The 12264-nt window shown below is 58.7% G+C and overlaps 2 protein-coding genes across 14 annotated transcripts in view; both read right to left on the reverse strand.

Annotated features, from left to right (window-relative positions):
- Nucleotides 1-4201, reverse strand: part of PFKFB4 (6-phosphofructo-2-kinase/fructose-2,6-biphosphatase 4) — a 40871-nt gene extending 36670 nt beyond the window's left edge. For 3 of the 13 annotated variants that reach the window (XM_089919255.1, XM_089919253.1, XM_089919252.1), the window contains exon 1: nt 4100-4200. In XM_089919255.1, coding sequence (XP_089775381.1) covers nt 4100-4163 — 64 coding nt within the window. In that variant the 5' untranslated portion in view covers nt 4164-4200. Of the gene's footprint in view, nt 1-293; nt 473-4099 lie in introns of those variants that run through there. The other 10 variants (XM_089919259.1, XM_022573246.3, XM_089919256.1 and 7 more) reach the window with 6 other exon arrangements.
- A 279-nt stretch (nt 4202-4480) lies between these two features.
- On the reverse strand, nt 4481-6957 carry UCN2 (urocortin 2). Its single transcript, XM_089919269.1, has one exon. The coding sequence runs from the start codon at nt 6317-6319 to the stop codon at nt 5687-5689; it is 633 nt and encodes a 210-aa protein (XP_089775395.1). The 5' UTR covers nt 6320-6957; the 3' UTR covers nt 4481-5686.
- Between the last annotated feature and the right edge of the window lie 5307 nt (nt 6958-12264).

The following is a 12264-nucleotide window of genomic DNA, read 5'->3' on the forward strand; positions in this document are numbered from 1 at the left end:
CCCTGACCTGAGGCGGTGGGGACAGAGTGGTGTGGGAAGGGTCCTAAGCCCTCCCCTAGGTGATGGCGGCCAGAACTAGCTCCCGCTGAGCCGAGACGTCGCAACACACCTGTCCCCGCCTCCCGCTCTGCCACACCAGTCCCAGGCCTCCCACCTGTTCCTGTTCCCCTCCCACCAGTCACGGCTGCCTCACCTGTCCCCGGTTCCCCACCTGTTCCCGGCTCCCTCTCCACGTAAGACCAATACCCATGCCCATGCACCGCCCTCCCCCTTCCCCGCGGACCCCGCCTCACCACCGCGCTGGCAGGCGTGCAGAGCAGGCCGCCCATTGCTGTACGGCATCCAGATCTTCTTCAGGGGGTTCTGGGTCAGTTCCCGTGGGGACGCCATCCTGGGGCTAGGATGAGTCGGACTGCGCTGCTTCCAACCCAGCAGCCCGGCCACCTCGGGCCACTCGATGCCCCGCCCCCCAGTTCTGCCCCTCAGCCCCGCCCCTCCTGAAGCCGCGATGACGCCCTTCCAACTCCCCGCAGGCCCCGCCCCGGAACGAGTAGGCTCCACCCCAACTGAAGAGCGCCTGGCCTCCTACCACGCATGCTCAGCTCGCCTACTAGCGTACTAGCGCGTTTTGGACCAAGCGGGCCCGCCCTGCATGCCAGGATGGGGGAAGCGCATGCCCAGCTCCCCAGTTTCCAGGCTTGGATGGTGCAGGCCCCGCCCTGGATGCCGGAGCCCAGCACACCCAACGCGACCCTGATGATTTGCATAGACCTCACCCACGGCTTCGCCCTGGGCGTGCCAGGCTTGCCCCCAGGACACCCGAGGTCCCACTTCCCGCTCTGCGTGACCTCAGGGCCCCCAGGAGGAGGGGTTTGCATGCGTTGGGGTAGGCCTGCGTGACGCGCAGAGCTTAGTTGGTCAGGACCAGCCTGGCGGCCTCTGCGTAACTCTCATCACTGGCCCGGTTGTCAACTCCGCCGCGCCCCACCGGCCTTGTGCCCCGACCCTCTCTTCTGCTCCGAGTCCCGGGACTCTCCACTGCCCACAGGAGCAGCCTGCTCAACCACGCTGAAAAAGCTCCTTTATCTCATGGACAGGGACAGAGGACAAATCTCAAAATTAATCGTGTTTCTCTCTTTGCCTTAGCTGCTGGGGAGCTCGGGCTAAACCCCAGCCCACCTGGAGCACGTGAGCGGCACTTAGTAACCAAGGTCCCTGGGGACTCCCCAAACCCTGACAGTATCTTACTTCTCCTTCCAGGATTTCATTTTTACCAATTAAATTTTAAATCATAAGTTTACACATTTTTTTCTTTAATGAGCCTCTGCTTCTTCATCAGGAAAATGGAATACACACTGTCACGGATCTTACAAGATTCTGGTATGTGTTAAAAGTGTCAGTGTCTGAGAAATCCATTCTAAAGCACATTAATGTTATCATTTATTATGTTATTTCTCTTCCTCCTGTCTCTAAAACTGCAGTGGAGGCAAGGGGAAAGGGAGAGAGCCTGAGTTCGGGAACACTTGGCCTACCTCCTGTCTCCTCAGCCCAACCTCTTAAGCTTTGTACACTTTCTGCCCCCGACCTTAGCTGACACTGCTCGAGTCTGGGTCACACTGCCCTCTAGCGATGTCCTCCACCACATCCCCTGGCAGGATCACTGCATCCCCAAGTTCTCTCTGCTTAATGTGTGCCCAGCCAGGATCCAGGGGCTGGGGCATGGAGAAAAGTCTCCACCCAGTGTTCCACAGGGGCAGCACCCCTCCCTCTGCCCTCCTTGTCACACCCCTGCCTTGAGTCAGTCCTCCAAGTCACAGCCCAGCCCTTCAGAGCCTGGCAAGGACCCTTAAGATGACTGATACAGATGTCTTGCCCACTTCACAGGAAATGAAGGTTAAGGAGGTCCACGTGCTAGAAGCCCACGCAGAACTTCCCTGGAAGCAGCTCAAGCTGCCTCCCCAGGAAATGCCCTGCCTCAGACAGAGTCGACCACTTCCTCCTTCTTCAACCTCCCTCTTCAGTGTCCACCGTCCACGTCCTTCCGCACCTCATGCCCAGCAGCTGGCACACCCATAGGCAGCTCCTGATGAGCAGGATGCCCCTAGTGACCTTCCACCCACTTCCTACTTCTCCAAAGCCACTCATTCTGTTCCTGACAAGTCAGCCCTCCTGTCTGTCTCCTGGCCACTACCAAGGCCATCCTGGGGCCACCCTAGCCTCAGAGACCTTGTCACCACATACCCACACCCTGTCCAACCCCCAGCAGTCATTGCAAAGTCTACCTCATCTAACATCCACAGACACCCTGCACCTTCTCAGGCCTGCCATTCTCTCCAACCCTCTTGGAATGTTAGTCAAAGGCTGGGGGTAGGGGACAGCCAGGGCAGGGCAGGAGGCCAGGGCCATGTCTGGGAAGCCATCCTCACCTCCAAAAGTCTGAGTCTGGCTTCCCAGGAAAATCAGTGGCTCTGTACCTCCCACTCTTCCTGTCTGACCCTGGGCTGACCCAGACATACCTTCCCAAGTCTCTTTATCCAGTGTGAGGCCACATGTCAACAGCAGGAGGAGCCTGGAGCCCCTCCCCAAGGCCAGGGTCTACATCTGCTCTGAGGATACTCCTCTCCCATGGCCCCATTTCTCAGGTAGGAAATTGAGGAAGGGGAGAAGGGCCCAGTGTCACCGAACCGCCAGCCCACAGTGCAGGATGGACTCAGCTCAGCTCCCAGCCCTTCAGAACCTCACCTCCCACACCTTGTACTATAACCACACATCCCACCTCCACACTTGCACTCTTGCATGTTCCCTCCATTGAAATGCTCTCCTGACTTTCTGCTCCCTCAGCGCCAATATGTCCAATAGAATAACTGGCCCTCATGGCTTTCCCTCCTTCGGGCCATCCCAGAGTGAGCCAGCTCTCCTGGACCAAGGGTGGGAGGTGTACTAGGATGTCAGTGTGCACTTGTGTGTGAACACATCCTGCTCAGCTTTTCCTCGCCGTGAACCTGCCTGGCCTGGCTCCTGTGGTGCCCTCTGCACTGACCACTGGACCTCCTCCCAGTGTTCCAGACTACAAGCTGTGGGGTGTCCTCAGTCTTCAGTCCTCAATGCTCAAACTCTTCCCAGTCCACGTATCTGCTGGCCAGACCTGGCCAAACCGACAGCCACCCTTTGCAGCATATGGGCCCAGGGACCTCAGTGCATCCCACACAGACCCACACACCACTGCACGAAAGCATGGTATGCACACAGCCACTGGTGCACACACACTAACAGGCCCTGCACCCAGGCTGGTGCAGAGACAGGCCAGCTGCAGTGAGGCCTGCTGCTCTCTGCTGTCTTCCTTCCCCTTTATTCCCTCCTCCTCTCCCCTCTGCTGTCACTGGGACGTTGGGGAGTTCCTAGGAGTTCCAGCTTCCTCTGGCCATTTCTAGCCAAGGATCATCCTGTGTCTCCCTGGGTCCAGAGCTCACACAGGGTGTGAGGTTCCAACTTGGGGGTAGAGAGCCGTGTAACCGAGCAGCCCGTGAACCCTGGTCGGCACTTGCTGATTCCAGCCTGGCACAGGGCACACAGTAGGTGCTCAAAGTGACTCAGGACCAGCCAGAGCACACAGTAAGGTGCTCAGAGAGGTTCCTGACTGGGACAGAGCACACAGTAGGTGCTTAGAGCAGCTCAGGACCGGCACAAGGCACACAGTAGTTGCCCTAGAAATGCTGGTTTAAGGGCTAAAGTAACATCACATGAAAAACTTCCCAAATGAGCCTCTGGATATGACCCCTGAGGGGGGACCTGGATAAACATGACCCCTTGGAGGCCACCAAAGGGCAGAGCAGGAGGCCCCCTGGGAAGCTCCAGCTGACTGTCCCTCCCCCTGGGCTGGTGGAAGAAGCTATTTATAGTTCCCCCTTGGCCCAGCTCCTTCTCCCCGGCAAGACGCCAGTGTTCCCCCTCCTCCATGCCACTGACAGACTGATGCCCCTAAGAGCACCCCTATTCCTGGAGAGACCCCCAACACTCTCACATCCCTTCTAGCACCACCTCCACTTTGCCCAGGTCTTTTCCCAATCCCCCCACCCTGTCCACCCTGCCCCGTGCCTACCCTGTCTGCTGCTCCCTGACCAGGGGTCCGTCAAGGAGCTGCCTCCTTCCTTGCCTCTGTTCATCCTGCAACCAAACTGGCCTGGGCCGCCGCCCCCTGCAGCTCGGAGTCGGGCAGCCCCGCCCTCCAGGCTCCGGAGAGAGCCCAGCAGGCCGGGTGGCCCCGCCTCTCCAGCCCCGCCTTGGGCCCAACCCCCAGGGCTGCTGACAACTGTGAGATCTCCGTCAGTGACCCCGGCCCTGGGCAGCCACACTTCCGACAGTGCTATCTCTTTCTCCGGCCCTCGTCTCCAGCTGGAGTTGTCTACACTACCCAGAACACCTGCCTCATCTGCAGGCAAGCCTGACCACACTCTCCAGAAGGTCAGTCCCATCCCAGCACAGCAATGGAGTTGGGGTTGTGAGATTAGGCAAAATATACGCCCTGCACACCAAGGGACAGGTCAGTGAAATTGGGGCGGGAGGAGCGGGGAGAGGAGCAGCGTAGCCAGCTATGACTCCGCCCTCGTGTGTCACTGCCTGGGTGCACACGACTGTGTGATTCTTGTCTATCCCATTCTCCGGTCACTACATGTATTGAGCGCTTTCTGCGTGCCAGAACCTTCATGCACGTTACATCACTCAGTGCTCACAAGAAGCTTGGTGGCATCACTCTGCTTTACAGAGGAGAAAACAGGCTTGGAAAGGTGAGGAGGTTTGCTCAGGACAATTCGATGAAGGAGGGGCAGTTGGGCCAGAGCCCCAGCAGCCTGAGCTCCCTCTCCCCTGAGCCATGTGTGTCCAAGGGCAGAGGCTGGGTATGCAGGGGTGTGGGTAAGACAGTCCCTGGCTATGTGTTGAGCGTGCTTCATGTAGGTTTGGGGGACAAGCTCCTGTTCCTCCCAGCTCCCTCATATGGCCTCACCTTGCTCACACGTACTCACAGCTGTTAGATACACAGAGATGCAGCCACACATGCGTGCACACCCCCCCCACACACACACACAGGGCAAGGCTGCCACGGCCACAGACCTCCCACGTACGACCATCTCACTCTGCCTAGAGATGCCCCTGATAGCCCCATCCATCTGGGGTGGGTGCTGTCTCATGCATGTGACCCTCCGCCAGCATTTCTCTGTGTGGTGACCCGTGGGAGGACAGGGCAGACCTGTGGGTCTGGTCTTAGGTGGGCTGGTCTCCGATGCAGTGATGGTCTCTTGTGTTGAGGTGCCTGAAAGTAGCATTACAGTGACCACATGTGATGGTGTCCAGATGCTCTGTGACTGGACACAAGTGGGACCCAGACATGATAAGACTCCACGCGGTAGTGACCTTCAATGGTAGTGTCCAAGCTGTCCAGACATACTGTAAGCCTGTGGGGCTCCTAGGAGTGGCAAGACTCCACTTGACAACCTGACACAGCAACATCCAGGCTGTCCAGACACACTGTGACTCTGTGAGGCACTCTGATATGACACCACATGGCAGTGACCCCACGTGGCGGAGTCCTGATGCACCGTGCCCAGATGTAGCACCGTCCAGCTCTGCCGCTGCCTTGCAGGTCTCCCCATCCACACTGGCTCCATCATTGTGATCCTCTCCCTCAGGCTCAGCGGCGGCCAACATGGGCCAGGATGTGGGTACTGGCAGCAGCTTGCTCCCTCACTGCCCTGGCCCGGGCCTGCTCCAGTAAGATCCGCAGGAGGCAAAGGGGGACATCCAGCGAGAGGGTGATGCGGGGGCCAGGGCGGAAGCCAGGGCCGGGGCGGCCCCAAGCAGTGGAGGGGCCTGTGGTGCTGGCTGAAAGGCTCTCCGAGGTCACAGGGCGGGGAGTAGCCTGGGGAAAGTTCTGAGGGAGAAGCTGGAAGCCTGGGATAGGGGTTGCTGGGACAAGCAGAGTCCTGCCCAATGTCAGGACCATCAGCACCAGCAGAGCCCACCTGCTCATCGTGTGGTCAGGCTGCGAGGAGAAAACAGGTTCAGGGCAGGGGCCCTGGTCAGCTATGGCCCATAGACAGAGACAGATGGGGAAAGCAGAGAGACAGAGAGCGGCCAGGCCAGGGACAGAGAGAGACAGAAACAGAGATGAAGGAACAAGAAGAGAGCCAGAGTGAGACACAGATAACAGACAGAGCCAGGCAGAGAAGGGGTCAGAGGGACAGAAAGAGTGAGAAAGTGAGTGAGAGAGACAGAGATATACAAAGTGATGGAGAAACCCAGAGACAGAGAGCCACAGGTACATCTAGATATGGATATATTTTATAGAGAGAGAGATGGGGGGGAGGGAGGAAGAACAAGAACAAGAAGAAGAAAGGGAGGGAGGGAGGAGAGAGGGAGAGGGAGAAAGAGATGGAAATGAATGAGAGGGAGGCGGAGCAAATGGAGAGTGGAAGAAAAAAGAGACAGAGGGCTTCCCTGGTGGCGCAGTGGTTGAGAGTCCCCCTGCCGATGCAGGGGACACGGGTTCATGCCCCGGTCTGGGAAGATCCCATGTGCCGCGGAGCGGCTGGGCCCATGAGCCATGGCCGCTGAGCCTGTGCGTCCGGAGCCTGTGCTCTGCAATGGGAGAGGCCACAACAGTGAGAGGCCCGCGTACCGCAAAAAACAAACAAACAAAAAAAAAGAGACAGAAACTGCCCCAGAGACAGTGTGATGGAAATAAGGATGCAAAGAGAGAGAAACACAGAGGGACCAAAGGGGAGCCTGAGGTCTGAGCGAGAAAGCTTGTAGTAGATCCAGGGCAAAGAAAGGCAGGAATGGGGGTCCTTGAGGCAGAGAAGCAGCCAGAGATCCCAGGGCACCTCAGGTTCAGAGACCTCCACTGACCCAAATCCCAGATCCATTCAACCCCAAAGGCCCTGCCCACCCCCCTTGACCCCAGTCCTACCAGTAGCAGCCTCCTCTAGGATAAGCTAGGGCCAGGCAGTGCTGTGCTGTGGTCTGCCTCTCTGCCCTCTTCAGGGCCCATTTATCTCCCTCAGCCCCTGGGCTGACAGCTGGGCCCTGTCTCCTGGCTTGAGGCAGCCCCCCACCTATGATTCATCCCCTCCTGGGGAGCAGTGAGGACATATCCTCGGCCCCTACCCTGTCTTGTTTCTGGGGGCAAGTTGGAGACTGAGGGTCACAGGACAGTGACCACGGCTGGACAGAGGGACTCTGTACCCACTTGGGATGGTACTGCCCCCCTGACACCCACACCTCCCCAAACAGTCACAACAGGGGCCTTTAAACAGCAGCTTTAATGCCCCCCAGAATCAGCACCATGTCATCACAGGCTTGGGTCAAGGGGCAGGTCAGATGCGGTCAGATTCAGTCACATCCGCTCACTGCCCACAGCCATCCCACACTGAGTCATCTGCCGGGGAGGCAGGAGCCACAGTGGGGGTTTGTCCACAGGGGGGAAGGCTAGACCCATGGAACAAGTCACTGAAATTAACGGACACGCTCATGCACGCTCACGTGCACGCAGGCCTCTAGCACCAAGGGGAGGGACAGCAGGGTCCAGCTGAGACACCGACTCCTCCAGGGGATGCTGAACTTCAGCTCATCATCTGCCTAAGCTCCCGGCAGCACCTGCGTGGGGCAGGTTGGGTTCAGCCATCTGACCTTACCCATCCCATCAGCCACGGGGAATGGGGAAGATGGGGGCATAGGGTGTGGAGGCTCTGCCCGCAGAGCGGGATGCTCACTCAGGTCTTTAAGGGAGGGAGCACTGAAGGGGGCCACACTGGGGACTCCACATAGAGCTGGGGTTCTCTACTCGGCTTTTTGGTCTGGGGGGATTCTGTCCCAGGTCCCCCAGTCTGAGGGGACTTCTGACCCAGGACCCTGACCCTGGACATGATCTGGGTAGGCCCCTAATGGGATGGGAGGTACGCCCATACCTGTCCCCTGGCTCTGAGCCACCCGGGGCGGGCAGCGGCGCTCACAGGCCTCACGGGTCCCAAAACGGTTGGCATTCCCTCCGCAACCACCATAGACAAAGGGGTGACAGGCCTCCGTACCACCTGCCACAGCCCGATGATACCAGCGCAGGGTGTAGGCAGTACAGGAGCCCTCGTCCAGTGGAAGCGAGCAGGGGTCCGGGGCTGATGGAGGTCAGAGAGGTCAGCAGGGATGGGCTCTGTCTGCCCCTCCCCCAATCCCTCTGGGCCCAGCCCCCTTTCTCACCATCGCCATCCCAAGGAGCCTCAGGGTCCTGGTATTCCTCCACGGAATACTCAGAGTATTCGTACTCATCATCCTCAGGGGGCACCTGGCCTGCACGCATGGTGGGGAGTGCTGTGAGCAGGGCCCCAGCAGGGCCGGGTTCATGCTGCCCAACCCTGGCCCTTGGATGGGGTGGGCAGCGCTGGTCTCCCACATGTACACAAGAGTGTTCCCTGAATGTGGACCCTACATGCGTGGCGTGGGACCTGCACACATGAGCAGCCCCGTGTGTGTCTGTTCTCCCACCCGACACGCCCCACGGCTCCAGCCGTCCTCACCTTCCTCCTCTGCATGGGAGACGCGGAGAATGGGCACGGCGTGGAGCTGGGGGCCAGCGGTGTCTGCAGCGTAACTAGGGAGGGGTCCTAGAGCCAGAAGCAGGGGCACAGGGCCCTGGGGTCAGCATGGTGGCCACCCCTGCCAAGCCCCTGCTGCGAGGACCCAGGTGATGGGCACAGCAGGGCCTGGGGTGAGGAAAGTTCCGGGAGCAGAAAATACCAGAAAACTACTCACGTGATCCAGATGTGATAAACTGGCCCTGGCAGGCTGGAGGGGGCAGAGAGGGGGCAGCGAGAGAGACAATAACAGAGCAGGAGACAAAGATGGAAAGAGGCAGGGAGAGAGACGCACACGGGGGCAGAGACATACAGAGAGGGACAGCAGGAGAGAGTGACAGACAGGAGAGAGAGGAAGGGAAGCAGAGGCAGAGAGAGAGAAAGAGAAAGAAAGGAAGGGGAGAAGCAAACAGAGGGCGAGAGTGAAGTTGGGAACAGGCCAACAAAGGGCAAGAGAGAGAGGGAGAGACAGCCAGTCAGGAGCCGCAGGCATGGAGACAGAGGGAAAGCAGCCACAGAGAGAGGCGGAAGGAGACCAGCTTCACTCTCTGATGCCCCCCAGGGCCACCAGAGCCCTCCACCCACACCCTGGCTCCACGTCAGGCCCTGAGGAGCCGGCTCTGCTCACACCTCCAGCCCCTCCACACGCCACCATCCTGGGCACCCAGGAACACTACGAGTCCCTCCACCTCTGCCTGGGTCTCCATTTGGGGAAGTCCCGTCAGCATGTCTGTCCTGAAACACCTGTGTGCTTTTTGTATCCATCTGTCTCCACCCATCTCCTTGACTGCTTGCCCCTTGGAAGTTCTGGGGATGCTGCCTGCCCCTGTCTAGGGGTACGGGGATGGAGTGGGGTGGTACCCAAGAGACTGTGGGCTGAGCCCCACTCACCGCAATGCTGAATCATCTCTTGACGCACAAGGCCCCGAATGTCATCCTCCTAGGAGCCCAAGACCACAAGGGTCATGAAGAACCAATGGATCACAGAAGGACAAAGGGTACATGATGCAGGGATCATGGAGGGACAGCGCTGAGTCAGGGTCCAGGGTCCAGGGGGTCGGGGGTTGGGTGCAGGAGGCAGAGCCCACAACCCCCATACCCCACACTCACTGTCAGTGCAGCTTCTCCCTTCTCGCCGCGGGGCCCCACAGGTCCTGGCCGCCCCTATGTGCAATGGATAGGACCAGGCTGTGACCTCTGATCTCACGGACACCAGAGGTCACCCCAACCCCAAGCCTAGGAATCCCCACTCACCTGCTCCCCTCTCTCTCCTGGGGTTCCAGGGACCCCAGGGGCCCCCACCACACTCTCTCCAGGGGGACCTCGTTCACCCTGTCAGACAGGACCAAGTAAGCAGGGTCAGAGGCACTGGGGGTCAGAAGTAGGACAAACTGGGATCATAAGTTCAGAGGTTGGGGCAAAGATGTTGGGGGAATGGGTTGCAGAGCTAGAGGTCAATGAGGTGTGAAGGGTCAGTGAGGCTCAGGGGTCTGGAATCAGAGTCAGGGCCCCTCACCTTCTGGCCCTGAAGTCCTTCGGGGCCTTTGGGGCCAATACTGCCAGGTGGCCCGGGAGGACCACTAGAGCCATCACTGCCCCTGGGACCTGGGAAGCCCCCAATTCCTGGAGGCCCCTGAGGAGAGATAGGTCAGGGTCAGTGATGAGAACTTCCAAAGATGGACCCACTTCCAGAGAGTACAATCTCCTCAATTCACCGTGACCTTAGCCTCAACTTACCCGCTCCCCTTTCTCGCCCTGGTCACCCTTGGGTCCTGGCTGCCCATCAAAACCGCGGTCACCCTGGGAACAGAAAGAAGCATGAGAGTCCCTCTGCCTTGGCCTACCTCAGCTCAACCCCCATAAGCCCCCAGGCCCAATGGCCATAACCTCAAGTACCTGTGGCCCTACCAGTCGAAGACCCTCAATCTGCCATGATCCCCATGACCCTGACCCCACTGTGATGCCCCTTGCCCTGACTCCACCTTTTTCCCCTACACTGACACTCCAGCCTCCCCACTGACCTCCACCCACCGTAACCCCTTAGCCCTGAGGCATGTGCTGCTCCACCTCCCATCCCTTAATCCTAAATGTGCATTGTGGGGACTTCCTTGGCAGTCCAGTGGTTAAGACTCCACGCTTCGGAATTTCCCTGGTGGTCCAGTGGTAAAGGATCCGCCTTATGATGCAGGGGACGTGGGTTTGATCCCTTGTCAGGGAACTAAGATCCCACATGCTGCGGGGCAACTAAGCCCATGCGCCACAACTACTGAGCTTGCGCGCCTCAACTAGAGAGACTGCGTGCCACAAACTACAGAGCCCACGCGCTCTGGAACCCGTACACCACAACTACAGAGCCCACGCGCCCTGGAGCCTGCGTGCCACAACTAGAGAAGAGAAAACCCGCATGGCACAGCTAGAGAGAAACCCGTGCGCCGCAACGAAGAGCCTGCACACTGCAACGAAAGATCCCGCGTGCCTCAATGAAGATCCCACGTGCCGCAACTAAGACCCGACGCAGCCAAAGAGAAATAAAAATAAAATAAAGAAATAATAAATCAATCTTAAAAAAAAAAAAAAAGACTCTGCGCTGCCACTGAGGGGCACGGATTCAATCCTTGGTCGGGGAACTAAGATCCCGCGTGCCACACGGTGCGGCCAAAGAAAAAATAAAAAAGCACATTGTGACCCCAACCCACCCTGAAACCTTAAGACCAGCCCCACTCCACCCCCCAATGTCCCAACCTTTCACGACCCAAAGCCTTCACGACCCAACCATGCCCTTCCCTGCCCAATCCTAAACCCCCAATGTCCACTGTTGAGAGAGACCCCATACCTTGGGACCGATCAGGCCCTCCTTCCCAGGGGCCCCTGACTGGCCTGGAACACCTGGCTCCCCCTGGAGAAGAGAAGACATTAGCTAGGCCCTGGCCCACCCATCCACTCCTCATTCTGGGGGTGCCCCACTCTCACCAACTCTCCTTTGCGTCCTGCCAGCCCTGGGCGGCCCGGGGGACCAGCTTCTCCCTGCAGGGATCAGGTGGAGGGATCAGCCTTAGGCCCCAGGCCTCACAGCCCCCCACATCCCCACGCATATGCCCCATCACCCCTGTACCTTATCTCCCTTCTCTCCATCAAGGCCACAGGCTCCCTTAACCCCCCGTTCGCCCTGCGGGAGAAAAGAAGTGAAAAATGACTTCCAGATACCTCACCCTGTAACCCCTTGACACTGAAACTACTCTCCAAACTGGCCTTAGATACTCCAACCTCTGACCTTCCAACCTCTAACCTAACACCTCACATTCAACCCCAGATACCCCCACATCTGACCCCAAATACCTGACCTCTGACCCCAGATACCTCACCCTCCAACATCAGGTCCTCCTGATTAGGGGGAAAAAAGCAGTCCCCTTCTCACCTTGAGGCCCCGGGGACCCATGAAGCCAACATCTCCTTTGTCTCCTCGGACACCAGGGGCTCCGTCTTTTCCTCGGGATCCCTGGGGGGAAAGGGGTCAAGGTGAGGCCAGGGGAGGTCAGTGAGGGATCAAAGGGAATCACTTTGGATGTAATGGACAAGGAACACCATAGGGGTGAGAATCATCATTAGGGGCCAGAGCCACTGGAAGGGCAGGGTTTTCCATGGG

Source organism: Delphinapterus leucas, chromosome 10, assembly GCF_059928025.1.
Source record: "Delphinapterus leucas isolate spDelLeu-1000000601 "Yukka" chromosome 10, BTC_Dleu_Yukka2, whole genome shotgun sequence".
In the NCBI taxonomy this organism is placed as follows: Eukaryota; Metazoa; Chordata; class Mammalia; order Artiodactyla; family Monodontidae; genus Delphinapterus; species Delphinapterus leucas.

Bases quoted from the DNA above. Each gene is read 5' to 3' on its own strand.
- UCN2 (XM_089919269.1), bottom strand. From the start codon at position 6,319: ATGTACCTGTGGCTCTCTGTCTCTGGGTTTCTCCATCACTTTGTATAT.